We start from the raw sequence: 23,970 nt of genomic DNA, 5'->3' as shown, positions 1-23,970 counted from the left end.
ATCTAGTTCTAGATAACTAGATGCAAATAAAGAGTTTTGAGTTTGCTCTATCTTTGCTATCATCACAATGTTCATATATGATAAGCCTAGTCTTAACAGTTTAGAGTAGCATTAATATAAACTGGGGGTCAGTTACAGAATAGGGATTCGTTGAACAATAAGACTCATTATAAAATAATTGCTGTTAAAGGAAGCGTAGGGCTGAAGGAGAAGCGGCCTCAATTTCCTTAACAAAATAAAGACTGTAGAATTCTAATGGTTGGATATAATGTTGATACTTCTTGCCAGCAAGAAATCAGAACACCTGCACGTGCCGACATTTTTGTCTGTACATGTTCAAAATCTTTTTAATGCCAAACAGTCAAAATGAAGGAATCGCTACCACATTTTATAGAAAAAAAAAATTATAGCAGTCAGTAAACTGACTTTAGTGTCCAAGCCTAGCCACTCGGTAGCTGTTTGCAAAAATAACCATTGAATCTGCAGTTCTAATCTTTTTGCCCCAATAATTGCGCAGTGAACCTGTTTAAATAGAACAACAAAAACATTTATAAATACGTTCTTAATTTGAATTCTGTGCAAGGTAGTTTGTGCAAGATGAACTGTAATGCTGGTCCTGTTTTGGCTGTCATATAAGCAATTATAGAAACCACATGAAGTTGGAGCATAGCTGGATCAAAATGAAGACAGATGAAAGATGAATAATGAAAGACCACTAGTGTATCCCATGTAAAAAGCAACTATATAATGAATAATGAATCATTTCATTAAAAAAAAAAATACAACGCTATAGAATGACTATTGATTGATATATATTTTTACAACTTGGGAGCTGCAGGTCTTTAAAAGCACGATCTTCTTCTTATCCTGTCCCATATCAGTTAGGTTTCTGAGATTGGATGACAGTTACCTAAAGGTATTTGGCACTTTTCCTTCAATGTTAACGCCCTAATCATTCTGATTAGTCCCTACTTGTACAGGCACTTAAAAATCTGGAGAAGCCAAGCCCACATTGGCATATATAGCTGAAGGCAAAATCTGAAGAGGAATAATATTTACAGGATTTTGAATATGCTCACTAAAGCCTGTTTAAGGATGCAATGGTGGAACTGCTCTTAAAGCCAGCTCCTTTCCGATATCTGCGCACCTTTGCAGGCATTCTGCTTTTTTCTTTCAGTTTTCAAACCACCAAGGAGCTTTTTGACTATGAAAAATGAATGCTAACAGTTATGGCTACCAGAGTAGCGACTCTTTTAGTAATAGCACTAGTACCCGAACTAGCATTGATTCTAATGAAAACTTCGTATCTGTTAACTGTGGTCCAACTCTCGTTAATTCGTGCATAAGCTTCGGCAATGGTCCAATGGAAGGATCCAGGTAAGTTTTCATGTTACATGGCAGATTAGGTTTCAGTTTTATTTGGTAAGAGTTAAATAATTGCTTTCTTGTATGGGAAAAGGTATTATCAGCCTTATGGAACTTGTCTTAACTTTGATGTCTTTAGGTTAGACATGCTGCAGCAAATTGCAAACAGAGTTCAGCGGGACAGCCTGAATTGCGAAGACAAACTAATGCTTGCTCGAAATGTTACGCAGTCAGTAAGTAGCGTTGAATATCTAGTTTTTGACTTTTTTCCCCCTAAATTGAAAACCCACGTGGATTATTGGATAAAGGGTAGAAGGACAGCAGCATCTTTGTTTAGATCTTGTACACTCAGGTAACTTACCTGATGGCCAAAAGAAATCACACTCCACGGCTTCAGGCTTTGTGTTTTTAAAACGGGAATTATGAAAACTTTTCAAGAATTATTTGAAAGATGGGAAGAATTCACTGTACTTATTAATAGCTCATTTTGGAGTACCATGGAAGTGTCATCAGGCATGCAATGAATTAACTAACAACATAATTTCATCTTTTACACATTATGCCACCTTTCTGCTTTAAAAATACTTTTCTGTGTCAATAAGGCATTGGGAACATATATTCAAAGGCCACCCATCATTTTTAAAGGAACACAATATATGCTTGTTATAATTTCACTTCAGTTTTGAAGACTGTCAGTAAACTTGGAGGAGGTAGAAGATGCTCAGGAATATTTTATCTATCAGAAAGGAAAAAAAAATGCTAGATAGGCATTAGTGTTAATAGATAATATTTCAAGTTAAGAATACGGAGTGTGTTCCCACTATATATCCTGAACTTGATATTTGTTTTTAATGTTCAAGAATAGGTAAAAGTTTTTAAAATTGAAAATACATCAAAAGTCAAGGGATTATACTTTTGTTTTGGCATTGATAGCTACCATATCAAATTCATGTACTTATGATGAATTTAAAATTTCAGGAGATATGGTTAAACATGCTGAGCTTGTCAGCTGGAAAGCTGACAGCCCGGGTTTGAGACCCAAGTGCTACACAATGGGATGAGCTCCCATTACTTGCCCCAGCTCTTGCCCACCTAGCAGTTCAAAAGCATGCAAATGCGAGTAGATAAATAGGCACCACTTCAGTTGGGAAAGTAGCAGCGTTCCATGTGCCTTGGCTTAGAGTCATGCTAGCCACATAATTACATGATGTCTGGACAATGTTGGCTCCCTTAGCTAAGAAACGGAGATGAGCACTGCCCCCTAGAGTTGAAAATGATTGGACAGGGGAAACCTTTACGGGAAATTTCATCTTGAATAATAAATCCAGTTGGCTCATGTTTTATCCAGTAAAAAAAACAAAAAACACTCCTTTGTATCCATTTCAGAAAATAAGCAATCACAGCTGCTTAAACAACCTCTTGCAAAGCATTTCAATATAGGAAAATAATATTAGTTAATCATTTCGATGATAAGTTTTCAAAATAGTTCTGTATGTGCAGGTATGTTTATCTAAATGGAAAACCTACTCTTTGTGTACACTAATGTTTTTGGAGAGAGCAATCTATATTGAAAATTCGGCTTGACGTAATAAAGAGTTGATCTAAAATTAAGCTATTAACATATATTTCATGATAATTGATTTTATCTTACAACGTATTTTTCAGACACGAGCATCTGAAAAATTTCTAAATGAGCATCACATTATTGTCTGTCCCAAAAAAAGATTACAAGTGTAGCAGAACCTAAGTGTCTCATGAAGAACTTACTTGTCTGTTTATTTTTGTTTGCTTAAACTTAGGAGAGGAAACGATTAGAAGCAGGCCTGCAGTTCCAGAATGAAGCTGAGATCGCAGGCTATCTACTTGAGTGTGAAAATCTTCTCCGCCAACAAGTCATGGATGCCCAGATTCTTACTGATGGAAAATATTATCAAGCGGATCAATTGGTCCAAAGGTACATACATTAGGGTTACTATTTAGGAATAGTAGCTCCTAGTTTATCTCATGCTGGTGACTATTCTGCCCTTGGCAATTTCTGCAACTTTTAACAGAAATTGGTTTGGCTTACTTCATTCTGTGTTCAAGTTGTTTAAACGATTTATTTTAGGCACTGCTAGTCTTGCCTTTAATTAGGATATCCATTAATCTATGCTTGAGCTAGAAAGTGATTTCAAAAGCAGTGCATAGATAGTTCTGCTTCAAAGTCTGATTTCTGAAATCCTTTCAGCTGCCCTGTAGCCCAGGGTAAGACAATTCTACCATATAGCAATAAGTATGGTTTATGATATCCCATATTCAGCATGCGTCTAGCAGTGTCAGCATGTGTCTAGCAGAGCCGAGGTGGCGCAGTGGGTAGAGTGGCCACTTCAGCTGAATGCTAGTTCAGCCGTTCAGCGGTTCAAATCTCACCGGCTCAGGGTTGACTCAGCCTTCCATCCTTCCGAGGTGGGTAAAATGAGGACCCAGATTGTGGGGGCGCGATATGCTGACTCTGTAAACCGCTTAGAGAGGGCTGAAAGCCCTATGAAGCAGTATATAAGTCTAACTGCTATTGCTATTGTCTTCTGCTACTTTTATGAGAAACCTTTCAACTGTAAAATCTTCACCAGGTCGTAGACAGGAACACTGCCGTTGTCAGTCCTTTTGCTGGATGAAAAGAAAACTTCCCATTTCTCCTTTTTTTTCCTCAGCCTACCAAGCTGAGACCTCATTTTAGCGAGAGCCCAGATTGCTCTGGGTGGTTTCCAGGGGCCATATGTCGCTCCACACACTCTCAAATGTGGACTAACATTGCTACCACTATGCAGAACAGCCTTTTTGATGCTGTATGCATTTTGAGTTTGAGTTTGAGTTTATTGATCTTGTATGCCGCCCACTCTCGAAGGACTCCGGGCGGCTTACAATAAACAAGGGAAGGGGATAAATAAACAAAACAACACTTTAAAATACACAACATTCACAGTTACCGTGGGGCTGGATATTTCACAAGCCCCCGGCCTGCTGGAGCAGCCAGGACTTGGTGGCTTTGCGGAAGGCTGGGAGGGTAGTAAGGGTCCGGATCTCCACGGGGAGCTCGTTCCAGAGGGCTGGAGCAGCAACAGAGAAGGCCCTCCCCAGGGGTGTCGCCAGCCGGCATTGGCTGGCAGATGGAATCCGGAGAAGGCCAAGCCTGTGCGATCGAATTGGTCTTTGGGAGGTAATCGGCAGGAGGCGGTCTCTCAGGTACCCAGGTCCGATGCCATGTAGGGCTTTATATTTTCCCCATTAGTAGCTGTATAGTTTGATTCCTGTTCTTATGGTCACTTTTGTGCTTCCTTCTCAAAGACACACAAAGATGTACCTTTTAAACAACCTGTCATTTTAACCTGAGAAGAGCATATTATTCCCAAGCATAATCAGGAATTGCATTTGAGACAAAACTGATCATGTGGGCTTATTGGTCTTTTTATATGATTACTTTTTACATCCAAAAAACATACAGCTTGACATTTTATGACCTTAGTCCCATTACAGCATGAATGCGTCAACTTTTTGCAGTTTATGAAAGGATTTATTGGAACAAATGGATCTGATGCTTTTATTATGATAGTTAATTTGATAATTTAATTCTGATTTCTATTATTATTGTTCATAACAATTCTGAAATAATAAGAGAGTCAATTTCTTAGAGAAAAACTTTTTTTATTTTTCATTTTCATAACATATAATCACATGTATACTATTACGTAGCCAATATCATATTGTATTAATTATTAATTACATCAGTTCGTCAACTTCCGGAAAAAAGAAAAAAAAAGGGGGGGGAAATAAAAAAAAATTAAAACCAATTCTTGGCTCTTCTGCTCTCCATACACCCTGTTTATGTCTTATCCACCCCTTTCTTCTGCCTGGCTAAGACAGTCAATTTCTATGCTTTTCTCTGTTTTAATGCAGGGTTGCAAAACTCCGAGATAACCTTATGGCGTTGAAAGCAGATTGTTCCTCAATCTACAACAAGGGGAGAATACTAACAACGGAACAGACCAAGATGATGATATCAGGAATAACACAAAGCTTAAACTCAGGATTTGCACCAAGCCTAAGCCCTAATTTAAACTCTGGACTAAGTCAGGGATTGTCTCCCTCCTTGACCTCATCCAGTCTGACGTCAGGTTTATCATCAGGTTTTTCTTCAAGATTGACCCCAACCATCACCCCAGCATACACCCCGGGCTTCCCACCACGGCTAATCCAAAGCTACATAACAGGAGTTGACACAGGTGGACTTCAAACGCTCAAGTTGACACAGATTCGGAAACCCCTGATGAAATCGGCTTTCATTGATCAGAATTTAACGGAAGAAGAAGTCAATATGAAATTTGTCCAGGACCTCTTAAGATGGGTAGACGAAATGCAGGTAACATCTTGACGTGTATGGTCTTCATCTGCACTTGGTCATATTTTTTTCTTCTTACTTATTCGATGGATCAAGTTTAAGTTTTTTTAAATGTCTCTTCACCAGGTACAACTTGACCGAGCCGAATGGGGTTCAGATTTGCCAGGTGTTGAGAGCCATGTTGAAAATCACAAGAATGTTCACAAAGCTATTGAAGAATTTGAGTCAAGTCTTAAAGAAGCAAAAATCAGTGAGGTATAGCATAGAAATACCTGGTGACTGTACCTATTTTAAAAACATGCATAGGTTTTAACTTGTTGTATAACTGCACTGGGCTTAAAGAAGGATCACTTTGTTATATTACTTAAATGAATAACAAGAAATGCGTAATCCTTCTGTTAACGGTTGCGTGCCTGGAGGTTTTATCTCTTTTTTTTAAAAAAGGAATCTCTAATCCAGTTTGTTCTACGCAGATGCAAATGACTGCTCCACTCAAACACAGCTATGCAGAAAAATTGCACAAATTGGAGAGCCAATATGCAAAACTCTTGGTAAGATCATCGTCAAAAAGTCGAGGTCTCGGTGGGATGTTCCTTGATCATGTAAGCAAAATCAAGCTTTGATGTTTTGTTTTTTGTCTTTTCAAGAATGCATCCAGAAATCAGGAAAGACACCTCGCCACCCTTCACAATTTTGTATCGCGAGCCACTCGGGAACTTATATGGTTGAATGAAAAGGAAGAGGCAGAAGTTGCACAGGACTGGAGCGAAAGAAACACAAATATAGCAAGGAAAAAGGAATATCATGCCGTAAGATTTAGTAATGTCTTAAAAATCAAACTTCTTTCCTATTTGCTTCAGGTTTCAAAAGCTTTTTTTTCCTGTTTTTTTTAATTTGAAAGGATCTGATGAGAGAACTGGACCAGAAGGAAGAAGTTATTAAATCAGTACAGGAAATAGCAGAACAATTGCTCTTTGAAAATCACCCTGCGAGATTAACTATTGAGGTAGGTGATTAAATCTGGATTTAGAAGCACTTTTTCGTAGGAGTCCAAATTTAAAGCAACACTTTTAAATAACTTTCTGAAGAATTGCAGCCTTCCCCAATTGAATTGAATTGAATTGAATTGAATTTTATTATTTATATGCCGCCCTTCTCCGGGAGGGACTCAAGGCGGCGAACAATTCAAAAGGGGAAAAAGGGGAACATAAAACGAAATACAGATATTTAAAATAAGCAAGAGTCACACAACCATACAAGTCGAGAGGAGAGGGGAACTCATCAACCCCAGGCCTGGCGGCAAAGCCAGGTTTTGAAGGCTTTTCGGAAGGCCTGGAGAGAGGTGAGGGTCCGAATCCCTGCGGGGAGTTCATTCCAGAGGGCCGGAGCCGCCACAGAGAAGGCCCTCCCCCGGGTAGTAGCCAGATGGCATTGGCTAATAGATGGAACCCGGAGGAGGCCGACCCTGTGCGATCTAATGGGTCTGTGGGAGGTAATTGGCAGCAGGCAGTCTCTCAAGTACCCAGGTCCAATACCATGAAGGGCTTTATAAGTTACGACTAGCACCTTGAAGTGTATCCGGAGACTGATCGGTAACCAGTGCAGCTCGCGGAGGATAGGTGTAACATGGGTGAACCGAGGTGCACCCACAATCGCTCGCGCGGCTGCGTTCTGGACGAGTTGAAGTCTCCGAATACTCTTCAAGGGCTGCCCCATGTAGAGCGCATTGATTGTGTGTTTGTTGTGTTTCTTCTAACACGCTCCCCCCCCCCGGCTTTTGTTGAAAACCTTGATACACAATTTTGTGTCGTTCTTTCCTCTTTAGTCCTCTACTTCGGTTTCCAACCGTAGTCAATGACAGGCATCACTGACTTCATCTTGTACACATTAGAGCTCCAGATAAATATTTACGTCTGGGTTCCGCTTTTCCATTTTGTGTTATTGCCGCATATATAATTTTCTTGCAGTGTACAATGGTTGAGCATGAAAGGGTATGACTCAGTGCATTTATTAGCCTTGAAGGTGCAGCATGACACCTTGGTAATGTGCTAAAATGAAAGAAACAAGATTGCAAAACATGGCACTCCTGTTTAGGGTTCCAACAAGTGGTGGGATTCAAATCCCACCACTGGGCATACAAATAGGGGCGGCATACAAATAGGGGCGGCATACAAATAAAATAAATCTAATCTAAATCTCTAAATAATTTAACAACCGGTCCTCTGCCCTAATAACCAGCTGGGTAGGCGGGGCTCAGTGGTCAGGTGACCGTGTGGGCGTGGCCAACTCAACATCACTCAGGTCAATGGGCGCTTCGCCTTAGCTGTTACAATGGTAATAAGGGTTAACTGGTGGGGCAGTTTCTGTAAGCAGGGCAACAAAGATTAGGCTAGAAACAACACCAGAATGTTTCCTTCCTGCCTTCCTTACAGGATTAGCCCCGTAAAGTGGGGAAAAAACAAAAGATTTCTTCCAACAATTGGTTCTCCCAACTGCTTAGAAAGTTACCAACCGGTTCTCACGAATAGGTGCGAACTAGCTGAATCCCACCACTGGTTCCAACTAACCCATTGTGATTTCTTCTTGAATATTCTATTGTATTCTGCTCTATTTCTTGGCCTCACTGGCTGTGTTTTACTGGTAATTGTTTTGAATTACTTAAAAAGGAATGCAGAACACTCTTTTTTTTCCCCATGGAGAATTCCAGTACCACAGCACCATCTAATGTTTTAAGTAAGAGTGAATCTAGTATACCTAGAAGGGGGCAGTATTTTTCTTGGCCATATATAATAAGGAACTTCTCCCTGTAAATGTTTCATTGCTGTTATGCATCACAATGACATATTATTACAGATCTTACTTGGACATTATATTTATTTTGGACTAGAATTAAGATATATACCGTAGGTCAGTCCCCTCAACCTTAACAACTTCAAAAAGAGTGGATTTCAGCTCCCAGAATTCTTTAGCCAGCCACGGGGATTGAAATCCACTCAACGTAAACTTACTAAGATGGGAAACACTGCTGTGTATAACCACTTGCAACTAAAGACTGTAGCTGGCTAACATGGGTGCACACACCCAGTTTCAGAACTGGCGCAGGTTAGTTGATTCTGTATCACTGTCGGAATGGATATTCTGCAACAATACTTAAATACTAAAAGCAGGTGGATTCTTATGATCTGTCCTTATTATTAAACAACACTCCCTACTGGATTCTGTGCCAAGCCTTTTTGTTTCTTTGTTAAGTGTCAGTAATTTTGGCCAATTTGACAAGCAGCCACTGTGTAATAATTCAAGCTGTAGCCAAGATGTTTGGGTTCTAAATGGCAGTGCAACCTGGCTTTCCAGGAAGTTTTATTTATTTTTGTAGAGCAATTTATATTTGGATGCTTTTGTTTTACTGCATACTGCTGAGACAAAGGCATTATTAGGAATGGGGAAGGGAAAAATCAATTCCTCATATTCTTTCTCTCATTAGAGAAAACGGGGGCGGGGGGGGGCTGAGGTTGCTTAGACACACACAGGGTTCTTCATCTCTTTCTGTATCCTTCAGGCCTACCGAGCTGCAATGCAAACCCAGTGGAGCTGGATTTTACAGCTCTGCCAATGTGTTGAACAACATTTAAGAGAAAACACTGCATATTTTGAGGTATGGGTTAAATTGAAGATACTGTGGCATGATTGCAGATTTCAGCTGTAGCTATACCACCAAGAAGGAAGTTCTAATGTGGTTCTCAGCTAAGCAATGTAGAGGAATGTTTTTATGATAAAGATACAGTTTTTACGTGCTAAATTCAGATGTTTCAAAGATACTATTTTTATGTTATTTCAGTAGGGATTCTACTGCTCCAGTATATCTTCTTCTCTTCTCTTCTCTCCTCCCTCTCTCTCTCTCTCTCTCTCTCTCTCTCTCTCTCTCTCTCTCTCTCTCTCTATCTCTCTCTCTCGCTATCTCTCTATCTCTCTCTCTCTGTCTATCTATCTATCTATCTATCTATCTATCTATCTATCTATCTATCTATCTATCTATCTATCTACCTACCTACCTACCTACCTACCTACCTACCTCTATCTATCTATCTATCTTTCTTTATATCTATATCTATATATCTATATGTGTATCATCTATATCTATATCTATATCTATATATCTATATCTATATCTATATCATCTACATCTGTGTATCTCTCTCTCTCTCTCTCTCTCTCTCTCTCTCTCTCTCTCTCTCTCTCTGTATGTATGTATGTATATGTATATGTATATGTATATATCTGCAGTGTGTGTTTGTTCCAGTATAACTCTGGAACGCCTCAAGCAATTTCAACCAAACTTGGTACATAGATGACTTACTCTCTGAAAACAAATACTGTGAGGGTAAGACACCCCTAACACCCCTCGGGGGGGGTGGGGGTGTTCTGTTAAGATACAGCCTGTTGTGCCTTAAAATGGCTTATACTGTACAGCACAGTGGAGTTGTCATGGTAACAGCTTCACAGTACTCCACAAGGGGGCTCTCTCTGGTAAGGGGAAAATCCAATATTAGAAATTACGTTTGATCTGGAAATTCTATCCCTATAAATAAATACCCAGGGAACAACGTGTTATCAACTAGTTGTATATAAATCTTGTGAAAAAAGTCAGTAACCATTAATTGTTTGATCTCTTTGCTGTCCTAAAGGCATTTCAAGTTTAATTCTTTCCCAACCTCTTCCCAATTCCTTTCCCTCTCTTGTTTTAACATTTCAGGTATTTCCCAGATTTTATAATTTTATTTCAAACAGAAAGTGGGAGTGACAAGACTTACATAACCTCCCTCTCCCTCCCTTCCCTCCCCCTAACATATTTTCAGTAGTGCCTTATTAAATGAAAACTTTGTTTCATTCTAGTTTTTCAGTGATGCCAAGGAGGCTCTGGATTACTTGAAGAATTTACGAGATGCTGTACATCGAAAATACAATTGTGATAGATCCAGCAGCATTCATAAACTGGAAGACCTGATCCAAGAGTCTATGGTAGGAATTTCACTATGTTAGCTGACTTTATTCTTCAAGCATGTCTTAATACTGTCTAAGGTATTGAGCTTTTTGCCAGGGTGATGCAATAGCAATAGCAGTTAGACTTATATACCGCTTCATAGGGCTTTCAGCCCTCTCTAAGCGGTTTACAGAGTCAGCATATCGCCCCCACAGTCTGGGTCCTCATTTCACCCACCTCGGAAAGATGGAAGGCTGAGTCAACCTTGAGCCGGTGAGATTTGAACCGCTGAACTGCAGATAGCAGTCAGCTGAAGTGGCCTGCAGCACTGCACTCTAACCACTGCACACTCTAACCACTGCGCACTCTAACCACTCGGCTCTATTGCTCGAACATACACACAAAGACACTGCACACATGTGTCTATTAGCAAAAAGTTTCTTCTACTGAGAAGAAGAAATTCCCTATAAAAACCAAAGTAATTTGCATTTATCATTTTCAGTATTGGAAACTAATTAGCAGCATGTATGAATCAAGCTATGCCCAAAATAACCGTTATTCTTGAAACTGGAACGAATAAACCTAAACACTTGGGTGAAATTATTTCAGATAGATCATAGCCTGCCTCGTTCAAGAACTGTTGTCATTTCTGCCAAATACAGCTATAATTATTAGCGAATAGTAATTACTGCGCAAAGCATCGTTCCTTAAACTGGTTCCCCTCCAGATGTATTGCACAACAGTTCCTGGTATTCCAGCCATATGAGAACCCTGAGAATGGAAATAACCTCATCAAATCTGCAAATGATCAATTTGGGAAAGGCTGTCAAAATGTCCCCGATTGTTCTCTTGTGAATAGGATCTTGGAAAAGACCCCAAGCTGGGAGGGGACGGAGTGGGGGGGTGGGGGCAGACCCAAGAAAGCTTAAGACACTTTGAAGAAAAGATTGCTTAACGTGTTTAACATTTCCTCTTTCAATTGGCATCTAGGAAGAAAAAGAACAGCTCCTTCAGTACAAGAGCACCGTGGCCGGCCTTGTGGGCAGAGCAAAGACAATAGTTCAGCTAAAGCCGAGGAATCCCGAAAACCCCCTCAAAACGTCCATCCCAATTAAGGCCATCTGTGACTATCGGCAGATTGAGGTTGGAAGTTTTTACCGTCTTCGATCAGTTACCGGGGGGGGGGGGGAGACCCTGGCCTGGGTTGTGATCACAAACTCCCGAAAGTCTCCCCGTCACCCCACAGTCGGGGGCTGAATAAGTTTTACTTTGTTCTTTTTTGTCACCTTTTTTGTTGTTGTGTCAATTGTTGATGGAGATGCTTTGAGAAAGCCTCATTCAGCTCTTCCGATTTCTTGTTCACAACTAGATAACCATTTACAAGGATGATGAATGTGTTCTGGCAACCAACTCTCATCGAGCAAAATGGAAAGTGATCAGCCCAAGTGGCAACGAGGCCATGGTTCCCTCCGTCTGTTTTACCATCCCTCCTCCCAACAAAGAAGCCATAGACAACCGCAAATAGGTAGGAATTTGTGTAAAATACACACACAGACACACACACCGAACCCATGTTAATGTCGCTTGGTTTTTAAAATTCCGCGAAATGTATTCAGTCTAGGGTAGGGGTATCAAACTGGCATCCCATGAGCCGTATGCGTCACGCTCAGGTCATGGCCATCTTAGTTGGTTCCACCACAAATCCGCGAAGCCCTTATCTGCGGAGACGTAAGCGCAAAGACTAATTTGCGCTGTTCGAAGCGCTAAGGAAAAACGCGACCCTACCGCGATGACATAATCGCGGAGGGCAAATCCGCGCATTCCCAAGCACTCAGTACCCTAAACCTAACTCTAAACCTAACCCTAACCCTAAACCTAACCCTAAACCTAACCCTAAAACAAACCCTAAAACAAACCCCTAAACCTAATCCTAACCCTTACCTTAATTGAAATCGGCTTTCTGCCGCGGCGCCGTTTTAAAGCGCCCTTCTGTTGCCGCGCTGTTGTCACGGCGGTGATGACACGCGGTGATGACGTCGCGGCTTTAGCGACGCGATTTTATCACCGCTATTTTGATGAGCGCGGTTTTGTTGTGCCACGATCTTAGTTCCGTGAAGGCAGAAAAACTTCGTGAGACGTCACGTGGCATCAACATGATGCGGCGAGGGAATTTGTTACCAGTATATTCTTAAGACTCTGCAGGTATTGCTTACTTAATCCACCTTACGATTTATGCATTTCAGAATTGAGCAGCAATATCAGAATGTCCTAGCTCTGTGGCATGAGTCGCACATAAATCTGAAGAGTGTGGTTTCTTGGCACTATTTAACAACTGAAATTGAAACTGTTCGAGCGAGTAATGTGGCTTCGGTAAGTTCTTCATGTATTCCAACTCTCATTTCAATATCCAGTTAGTTCCCCACTCCCCAACCTACCATTCAGTTTTTCAGCAATATGGCCTTAAAAGGAAGAATTTGTATTTTACCATTACAAAGATAGGCAAAGATTGGGAAGAGCTTCATATTTTATAGACACTGTCCTAATCTAGGCTTCCCCAAAAAGCACGAAACAGATTCCTGGTTCCGACAAAACCCCTTTTATTAAATGAATATGAATTCCTCTCATTCACAATCGTCAAAGGCTGGGTAAACAGTCTTTCAAAGGTGAATGTATGATCACAGACCTTATCTAGCTTGGAAAGCAACCATGTAAATATTTTCCAAATGCAGTGCTGTGCAAGGAAAGACTTGGCACAGAGTCTCTGAGATTCACGGACAGATCTTCACACTCCTGAAACGAACGAACGAATGATAGAATTGTTTCTGCAAAAGCCCTCTCCCATTTCGCTCCTCTTTTATTTCCTTTGACAGGGGCCATTCACTGTCCACCTGTGGCTTTACTCACAAGTCGACTCTGATTTCTTAGCTGTTCTTTTCCTCTTGTAACTCTGTGCATGCGCACACTGGGAACAGGCTTCAGCTATTCCTCTGCCCCACTGCTGCCTAGCTCCGAAGGCAGCTGAGAACCACCAGATGGCCTGGGCCCCATCTCTGCCTCTGATGCAGAGCCCTTGTCCGAGCCTTCCCCAGCCTCCAGGACTGGTCCATATTCCTCCCCAAACTTGTCACTGTCCGACTCTGCTGCCAGCTCTATTGGCTGCTGGTGGGCTGCAACAGACACAATGCTAAAGATGTACCAATATTATATTGGAATTTGCCATAAAACTGCTAAAACAATTCTGACCTGTGACAATATCCAGTAGATGTGGTTCCGTGGATGTTTATCCTTGAACATTGTATGTATATACTGTAGGCATTGTATTCCTGAGAGGCACCTACCTGTAGGAGATGACCAGGCTGAGCCCAAAGGAGGGGTCAAGCATGACATCAGTCTTGAGTCCATTCTCACCCACAAAAGAGCTAAATCCAGCCCACCTTGACTTCCATTGACTCTTATCTACCGCCAATTTATTTGGCTGTTGGTAGTTCAGATTCTTTAGAGAGCTTAAGCTTGAAACAAATCTTTATACCCATTTGAACTGCCTGCATCTTCTGATTTCCTTATTTCCTGGGCTTATTGAGTCAAAATTTCAGTAACTGATGGGTTAAGGGCTTTAGGAATGAGGGTTTTAAGAACAGTCCGTGCTTTACGGAGAGCCGAGGTGGTGCAGGGGGTAGAGTTCAGTACTGCAGGCCACTTCAGCTGACTGCTATCTGCAGTTCAGCGGTTCAAATTTCACCGGCTCAGGGTTGACTCAGCCTTCCATCCTTCCGAGGTGGGTAAAATGAGGACCCGGATTGTTGGGGACGATATGCTGACTCTGTAAACCACTTAGAGAAGGCTGAAAGCCCTATGAAGCGGTATATAAGTCTAACTGCTATTGCTGTTGCTATTGCTATTTACGTTTATGTCATGGAAGGGGAAGGAATGTTACTGATTGTTGGAAAGATTTTAAATTTGACTCCAATTTTAAAACATTTTCTAGATCAAAACACTCTTGCCCGGTGAACATCAGCAGGTTTTAAGCAACTTGCAGTCTCGTTTTGATGACTTCTTGGAAGACAGCCAGGAGTCCAAAATCTTCTCAGTTGCTGACATTGCCCAGTTGGAAAGGGAAGTGAATGTATGCAAGCAGTACTACCAAGAGCTCCTCAAGTCTGCTGAGAGAGGTAAGTATATTAATCATCCCAAAAAGTAGACCGTTATAAATTGCTTGATGTGATGTTGTCAGCACCTCTTCATTGAGTAATTAGGAAAGAAGACCACGAGACTCCATAGGTAGAAATCAAGTGTACTTTTACTAATTATAAATGATTAGAGGCGTAGCAAAGCGAAGTCTGATTATTTAGGCGCGAAAGCGATTGATATATAAAATAACCCATTCCCCACCCCTTGGCATCCCAGTTACAGTCCAATCATAATTCTCGTAAGTGTCAGGTGTGAGATAACTTCGAAAGGCATCACCAAGATGGAATGTCGGTGCCGTTGGCCTTGGCGGGAACCTCCTCCGCATGCATAGTCCGACAGGCAGCAGAAACTCCAGAATCTTCCTCCAGCACAATTAGTAACCCCTCCCAAATACCATGCCCCCCCTCCCCGTTTCAATGGCAGCCGAAGCAGCAGCAAAGCAGAGGCTGACAGATGTGTTGCTTTAGGTGTGATATTTTCAGCTTTGTACATGTCAGCCACACTGCTTTAATTGGATCATAGCAGCCCTAGTGCAAAATTGAAGATTCTCGTTTCCAGTAAGGGAAAAGAGGGACCACCGTCTTCTGCATCTTCTCTTTCCAGGTTTTCTTGTCATGTGATCAATTATTCATTCGAGTCAACTAGCTGCAAATAGGTTGCACACCTGATTTATGTGTGTAAAAGCGGGATGCTGCTTCTAAGATCAGGATAAAATCACACTTGAAAAAGAAGAAAATGACCCCTTCCAATGGCTTACAGCTTACTTCCTTTTCATTATTATTGGTCCACTTTCTATATGTGGATCAGTGGTGGGATTCAAATTTTTTTTTACTACAGGTTCTGTAGGTGTGGTTTGGTGGGCATGCCATGGCTTGGCTTGGCTTGGTGGATGTGGCTTGGAGGGTGTGGCAGGGGAAGGATGCTGTAAAATCTCCATTCCTGCCCCACTCCAGGGGAAGGTTGCTGCAAAATCCCCATTTCCTCCCAATCAGCTAGGACTCGGGAGGCAGAGAATAGATGGGGACGGGGCCAGTCAGAGGTGGTATTTACTGGTTCTCCGAACTACTCAAAATTTCTGCTACTGGTTCTCCGGAACTGGTCAGAACCTGCTGAATCCCACCTCTGATATGGATGTGGAAGAAAAGTTTGGCACTTCTGCATAAGTGCTCTCATTTGAGTAATATGCATTCTGATTTATTTGAAGGTCTATATTAATATTGTTGGAGAATATTAGCAGGCTCATGTGGAAATAAAACTTTGTGTAGTGCTGTATTACATATACTGTTAGACTGCCAATATAAATTACTAGGAAAAATGTATCTACTGTTCTCTTTAAAAATAATATCCATGTTTGCGTAACATAATAATATTTGTCTATCAAAATGTTTGAACATTCATTCTTCTATGTGTAAATAGCTCTATTCTTAAAATGTTCAATAGTCAAGTTTCAAATGCCTACATAATTCTAAAAAGCTGGGTGGATATATTGTAATTTTTTATTCAGATTGCTAATGATACAGAACAGAATAAAGTAGCAGATTATAACGAATTAAAATGAATTTAGGTCATTCTATAGGATAATGATATGCTATGTTGAAATAAGGGATAACGGATTCATTACTATGGCCTTAATATGAACCATGCTTAGTCAATCCAATTAAACAGTACCAATGCAAATAGAATTATAGCACTATATTTAATATGATAATCCGTTTTCGGAGAAATTGCTTGGATTTATAAAAAAGCTAAGAATAAGAACATTTAAAAGATGTAACATTATTTATATATAAAGATTAATTCTTAAGAACATTTAAAAAGAAGTAACATTATTTACATATAAAGATTAATTCTTAAGAACATTTAAAAGAAGTAACATTATTTACATATAAAGATTAATTCTTAAGAACATTTAAAAGAAGTAACATTATTTACATATAAAGATTAATTCTTAAGCAACCTGTTTTTCTGTAATGTTAACATTTCTGGAAAACTTGTGATACCCGAAATTCAAGATGACTTTATTTCTGTCAAATAGAAAAGACATTTTAAAGGTGGTAGAAAAGGCTAGAAACAAGAAACACATAACACCAATCCTTCCTTTCACACCACATTATTATCACATCAAGTATTTCTCATTATCACCATCCAGAACACTTGGTTGCACATTAATTTTTGGGTTTCAAGGAGAGTTATATTTCTGAACTTTGAAACTTGAATTGTAGAATATCTCACGGTAGCAGATAAAAAAAATCAGTCGCCTTAACTTACATGTGTGCATTGGTTTCAACAGAGGAACACGAAGAATCTGTTTATAATTTATACATCTCAGAAGTTCGAAACATCAGACTCCGATTGGAGAATTGTGAAGATCGCTTGATTAGACAAATTCGAACGCCTCTGGAGAGGGATGATCTCCCTGAAAGTGTGTTTCGTATCTCTGAACAAGAGGTAACTCTTCTCAATTTGCTGATGAAAACTACCTTTTTGGACCTTATCGTATCAAGTTCAAACGACGTATTGCATTAAATTAATTGGATAAAGCTACATCTGTTGAGGGTTTTTAAAAAAAAAAATAATATTCAGAATAAGTGCAAATTGTTATAGATTGGAATCAGAATCTCCTGGGAGAATAAATGGAATTATTCTCTGCACCATCAACATTCGTATGAAATACAATACAGGTAATCCTTCACTTATACATCTCAGAAGCTGAGGTGGGCGCAGTGGTTAGAGTGCTGTACTGCAGCCACTTCAGCTGTTATCTGCAGTTCAGCGTTCAAATCTCACTGGCTCAGGGTTGACTCAGCCTTCCATCCTTCCGAGGTGGGTAAAATGAGGACCCAGATTGTTGTTGGGGGGCGATATGCTGACTCTGTAAACTGCTTATAGAGCGCTGAAAGCCCTATGAAGCGGTATATAAGTCTAACTGCTATTGCTATTATAAACCGTTCATTTAGTGACCAAAGTTACAATGGCAATGAAAAAAGTGACTTATGACCAGTCTCCACATTTATGACGGTTGCAGCATCCCCATGGTCATATGTTTACATTCGGATGCTTGGCAATTGATTCATACTTTATGACCATTGCTGTGTCCCAAGGTCATGTGGTCACTTTTTGCGTCCTTCTGACAAGCAAAGTCAGTGTGGGAGGCCGGATTCACTTAACAACTGCTAATTAATCAACTGCAGCGATTCACTTAACAACTGAGGCAAGGAAGGTCGTAAAATGGGCCAAAATTCACTTAAACGTCTCACACTAACAGCAGAAATTTTGGGCTCAATTGTGGTTGTAAGTCAAGGACTACTTGTACTTGAGGGAAGTATTTAGTGATCTCTCCCTTCCTAATCAAGTGCAGTTCCAATCCAGATCGTTACTATTTCCTTCTATTATTATTATTAATTAGACATATACCGCTTCATAGGGCTTTCAGCCCTCTCTAAGCAGTTTACCAATTTTTTAGCAAATTGAGTCAGCAACTTGTCCCCACAGTCTGGGTCCTCATTTCACCCACCTCGGAAGGATGGAAGGCTGAGTCGACCTTGAGCCGGTGAGAATTGAACCGCCGAACTGCAGATCACAGTCAGCTGAAGTGGCCTGCAGTACTGCACCCTAACCACTGCGCCACCTCGGCTCTTTTCTATCCCTATCATTACTCTAAGTAAAGAAAAGAAACTGGGCCTCCTTGTTTGTGACTCCCCCGATGGGTTCATTTGCCCTCATCAGAGGAAGATCATTCAGACACAAATACAAACCATGGTGCAAAAAACTGAGACTTTGTAAGGTTTATAACTTTATAAGGTTTGGCGTATAATGCGTGAACATGATTGGTTTATCATTCTGCAGCTTGCAGTTTAGCATAGCGGGCCAACTTTGATCATGACAATTGAACTAAATATGAAACCTGTTTAGTTTGGACATACTTTCCTTCTAGTGTTTCGTGAAATACAACTGAGATAAAACTAAAAATAGTTCTCTATCTTCTTCCATGTATGTATTTGGAAATGTTGTAGTTGTCACATAATGTTTCATGCCACGTTGTTCACATAACCCCCCTTTTGGGCGAAAGAACCCCAAGGGTCTGGCCATGTCCATAAGCTGCATGTGGCCCGGACAGCTCATAATGGTGGCCCCACAAGAGTGTAAATAATAATAATAAGGAAGTTTGTTATTAATGTACATTAACTCCGTGACCCGACAATTGCGCGATAGACATATGCGCGCTGACAAAATAGCGCCAATTAAAACGCAACGTCAAAATCGCGCCGACAAATTCGCGACGATAAAATCGCGACGACAAAAGCGCATTGACAGCACAATAAAATTGAAAACATTTTAAGGTTAGGGTTAGGGGTTATAACGTACGTATACGCGTCCCTCTATGTTAAGTCCCAGCACACTCGTCTATAGTTTGTGATGACGCGATTTTGTCGTCGCGCATTTGTCGTCGCGCTATTGTCGAAAATCAATTAGCGATTTTACGGCGCTCACTTGTCCATCGCGGTTTTGTCGGCGCGCATATGTCTATCGCGCATTTGTCGGCGAACCCATTAACTCTAAAAGGCTGAAGACAATTCATCTTCACTGTGTACAGCCTGAGTAAGCCAAAATGTTGGACACCTACAGCCCATTACATCAGAAATTAGTGTTGACTTGGAGATAGATGTCTAATTAGGGAGAAAAAAAAAAGATGTAGGCTTTCAGCCACATGAACATAAAAATGTAACATGCTGTTGCTTACATTTACAAATATTTGCAAAAAATAAAATATATGGGCACCTTAACCAACCAACCAACACAATAGCCTTAATACAACCAAGGAAGGAATAAGCTGGCAGGGAGGTAGGTGTTAATCAGTCCTCCAAGAAGTGGGTTCAAGTCTAGCAATATGCTATTGTAGCCTTGGCTTATGATTCTTTGGGATTTCCGTTCATGCTCTTTCTTTAGTTTAAGGGCATGATTTGTGAAAACCCTTTATTGTAGGTGAAATAAGCCTCACTTCTTTTTTTTTCTGTAGAAGCTGAAAAAGGAGCTGGATCGACTAAAAGATGATTTGGAAACAATCACAGATAAATGCAACGATTTCTTCAGCCAAGCTGCTGGTTTCCCTTCGGTTCCCAACTCTGCGATCTGAGCTTAATCTTGTAATTCAGAACATGAATCAGGTGTATTCCATGTCTTCCATTTACATAGAAAAGTAAGTAAGGCCTTTCATTGCACACAATCGTCTTTATTGCAACAATATTTATTAGCCATGGAAATAGCTGTGTGAAAATGTTAATATTGAAAGGCAGGTTTCTTCTTTCAAAAGAATAGAATTAAATTGGATTCAGTTATTGTATTAAAATATTTTGAAAACTTTATTGCTATTTTTAGAGGTTATTAGTAGCACATGTTTTATTTGTTTCAGGTTAAAAACTGTAAATTTGGTGCTCAAAAACACTCAAGAGCTGAAGCTCTAGTAAACAATATGAGACTAAACTTTGTGAGGAAGACCCATTAACTGCTGACAAGAGCAATATTGAGAACCTGATGGGTACACTGAAGGTATGAATATGGATATTAATTTGGCATTGTATATATGTGGTCTGACCCCCCTCGTCCCACACCAACACACTCCGAGTCAAAGATAAGTTACGGCATTTCATTAACAGACAGACAGGTCCTTGGCAGCAAACTGGCACAGACAAGCTTGGGCAGCAATCCAGCACAGATAAGCCCTGGCAGCAATCCAGCCTGCCCAGCTCACAATAATGTTCTCCGACATTAGTTCCTGCGTTGACTTCTGCAAGAGGGGCATGTGCATCTGGGAAGGATTGGATTTGGAACCTGAATCTGACCAATATTAATCTGTTTGTCATCACATACTTTATTCATTAGCAATGGAGATCCGAAGTTGAACGAAAAAAGAGAAGTATTCCATGCCTTAGAAGATGAACTCCAGAAAGCGAAGGCAGTTAGTGATCAGATGTTTAAAACACACAAGGAACGCGATCTTGACTTTGACTGGCACAAAGAGAAAGCAGATCAGTTAACTGAGAGGTGGCAAAATGTTCATTCTCAGATTGAAAACAGGTTGGTATTTTCTTTTTAAAATTGTGTTGACGAGACTAAAACTTCAACAAAGTGAGTATAAAACAATCTCATTGCATGATACCGTAGTGTGTCAATTGTGAATTGATGAGACCGACTATGGTTAGCTGCCATTAATTTGGAAGGCATCACTTTTGATAGAAATAACATTGGAAAGAATGTGACAAAATAGGCAACTCTAAATAGTTTGCAGGATAGCAGTAGATCTGTCTGTCTGTAAAATCTGAAGTTGTCTGTACTTCAGTGGTGGGTTTCAAAATTGTTCGAAACCTACTCTGGTGGGTGTGGCCTCCTTGTGGGAGTGGCTTGCCGCCCATGTGACCGGATGGGAGTGGCTTGCCGCCCATGTGACCGGATATGAAGATGCCGATGACACTTGTCAGAACCACCTTAAATTACCTCACACACAGCAACTGGCATGCAAAAGAATATGATGTAAACTTGTTTTTTTAAAAGCATCGTTTGGTTGCGTTAAAACAACTTCAACACAAGCAATGTTCCGATTGCACCACAAACGCAGTAGTCATCCTTACCTTCACAGAGGCACTGGGTTTTATAAATAGAGCTTGATAGCGTAGAATATCATATCCAAGGACCAGTGGTGGGTTTCAAAAAAATTTGGGACCTCTTCTGTAGGTGTGGCCTGCTTTCCGGGTCCACTGGTGGAAACTCTTCTAACTGGTCAGTAGATTTGACGAACCGGTTCTACCGAATAGGTGCGAACTGGTAGGAACCCACCTCTGCTGTACTTGCTCTTTCCTCATATCACTTTCCTCCCAGGCCACTTGACTTTCTTTGAGTAAAAAAGTGTCAGGGAGAGGATTCATCATTGCCCCTTTCCCCCCCCTACGGTGATACAAGGTCAAACTTGGGCTTAAAGCATTTGGGCCTGCCATTTATTAGAATAAAGCTGAGATTCAGTTCATGAATTGGGTAAGAAATAGAGGAGTAAGGAAACTTATTTATTGAGTAATAAATAATGTAATAATCTATTACATTTTCAAGGTGACAGTTTTTTAGAGTATAAAGTGAGTAGGCGTTAATTAAAAGTAATTTGTGGCTTTACGTTTGAAATACTGGTTTCAAATTAATTGTATTCTTAATAAACAGCTAGACTGAATTAGTCAATTCTGGAGGCCCTGAAATTGAAATGGAATCACTGTAGGCAATAGTGGTTTTGTGGCTTTCCCCACAATTTTATGAGTTAGTTACCTACCTGAAATTCCTAAGCATTCTATTTTCCTGGTCAGCCATGTGTCCCCTGGGGAAAAAATAATGCAGCTGTTCTGGTGAGTTGGAGATGTATACTACATGAGTGTCCCTGCTCCCACTATAAGCACCAGTTGTTCTTTGTGAATCCAAAGCACCATACAGCCCCACTAATTATACCTATCATTTTAGTTCAGATGCATTTAGCATAATACTAAATTATTGCCTACTATTCCTTAGCAGCTAATGTTTTTTATATCTTTGCGTCGGAAACAGAGGTATATAAAACTTGCCCTGTACTCTTTGCAATACAGTGTGATATAAATTGACAGAATAGTGTTTTCTACAATGAACTTCAAGTGAACGCGTGAAGAAATATTGGACTGTTTATTCCTGGTTTTCCACACTGCAGTTTGGGAATATACCTAATGAGAAATAAGTTCAGAGAATAGCCCTCCAGCGGTGGTGGTCAGAACTGCGAGATAATTTTAAAGTTTGTAATTATTCCTGTTTTATATTTGAAGTTATTTACTGCCTGGCATTTCAAACAAGGGACAAGCAGAGGCCTCCCCCAAAAAACAGAATAAGGATCACTATATTGCTTTTAGTCCTTATGGAAAGATGTCCCGTTCCTTAGTATATATATCTCTTACAGAAGATAATTTCTTGATAATGTTGGCTCACTTGTAGAAATTACGCTTTCACTGAAATGTCAAAATACTGTTTTAGCAGTTTTGCATTTCTTCTATATTAATCCTGAGAAAATACTTAATGAAAGATAACTGACCAGCATTTTTCTTTTGCCATGAATTTACTAGTGAACTCTGGCAAGCACAAATTCTCAGTTTCATCCCCATGTTAATAACAATCTATTACACGAAGGAAATAATATGATTTATCTTAAGGTGTTGTGCAACTGGAGAATATGCGCCAAGTATTATTACACTTTATGAAAGTAGTTACTGGCAGCGTTGCATTAAAATAACCATTTGTTCATTTCTGAATGGCTCTGATATCAACCTATAGGTTGCGTGACCTGGAGACTATCAACAAATCACTAAAGTACTACAGAGATACTGACGGTGCATGGGATAACTGGATCAAGCAAGTTGAGAAACACAGCAAAAATTTCAGGAAAACCCTCCCCAGAACAGTAAAGCTCTGGCGAAACAGTTAAATGAGCAAAAGGTACAATCTGAAAAGTCCTGCAACATCACTTAAATTGAACCGAATTAATAATTCAGCTCCAATAATTGATTGTGCGCCCTTGAATGATGTTTTTTTTTTACTCCTAGTGACCAATAGATTTGTTCCTAACCTGATCTTTTAGGTCTTCCCACAGTGAACTCATTGTTATCGTCACTGTAGCTGAATCCATCCTCTTCTCTCCTCTTTCAGTCTTTCTCAGCGGTTCCCCGACAAATGCGCGCCCCGACAAAAGCACGCCCGACGAAACCGCGGTGACAATAGCGCGCCGACAGAAGTGCGCTCTAAACCTAACCCTAAACCTAAACCTGACCCTGACCCTAAACCTAAATCTAACCCTGAACCTAACCCTAAAACTAACCCTGAAACTAACTCTGAACCTAACCCTTACATTAACTTAAATCGTGCTTCTGTCGGCGCGCTGTTGTGGGTGTTGCGGTTTTCATGCCGCTGTTTCATCAGCGCGCTTTTGTCGTGCGTGCATTTGTCGGGTCACATTTCTCAGCCTTAGAGTCTTCTCCAGATTGCTAGGTCTTCTGCATAATAATTTGATTCT

At 40.4% G+C, this 23,970-nt stretch overlaps 1 protein-coding gene across 1 annotated transcript in view; it reads left to right on the top strand.

The window, feature by feature from the left end:
* The window catches only part of LOC116507906 (dystonin-like), a 183,460-nt gene that overhangs the window by 155,567 nt on the left and 3,923 nt on the right, over positions 1 to 23,970 (top strand). Inside the window, 22 exon segments of the mRNA XM_032216303.1 lie at positions 1,505 to 1,598; positions 3,165 to 3,319; positions 5,299 to 5,761; positions 5,867 to 5,995; positions 6,214 to 6,291; positions 6,388 to 6,549; positions 6,642 to 6,746; positions 9,297 to 9,392; positions 10,631 to 10,756; positions 11,709 to 11,861; positions 12,088 to 12,239; positions 12,959 to 13,088; positions 14,704 to 14,887; positions 17,197 to 17,354; positions 19,924 to 20,022; positions 20,024 to 20,103; positions 20,317 to 20,364; positions 20,366 to 20,453; positions 20,787 to 20,807; positions 20,809 to 20,981; positions 23,235 to 23,320; positions 23,323 to 23,396. Coding sequence (XP_032072194.1) covers positions 1,505 to 1,598; positions 3,165 to 3,319; positions 5,299 to 5,761; positions 5,867 to 5,995; positions 6,214 to 6,291; positions 6,388 to 6,549; positions 6,642 to 6,746; positions 9,297 to 9,392; positions 10,631 to 10,756; positions 11,709 to 11,861; positions 12,088 to 12,239; positions 12,959 to 13,088; positions 14,704 to 14,887; positions 17,197 to 17,354; positions 19,924 to 20,022; positions 20,024 to 20,103; positions 20,317 to 20,364; positions 20,366 to 20,453; positions 20,787 to 20,807; positions 20,809 to 20,981; positions 23,235 to 23,320; positions 23,323 to 23,396 — 2,854 coding nt within the window.

The sequence above is a fragment of the Thamnophis elegans genome, chromosome 4, assembly GCF_009769535.1.
Source record: "Thamnophis elegans isolate rThaEle1 chromosome 4, rThaEle1.pri, whole genome shotgun sequence".
NCBI lineage: Eukaryota > Metazoa > Chordata > Lepidosauria > Squamata > Colubridae > Thamnophis > Thamnophis elegans.
The sequence above is the reverse complement of the archived record's forward strand: the minus strand, read 5'-3'. Positions and strand labels throughout refer to the sequence as shown.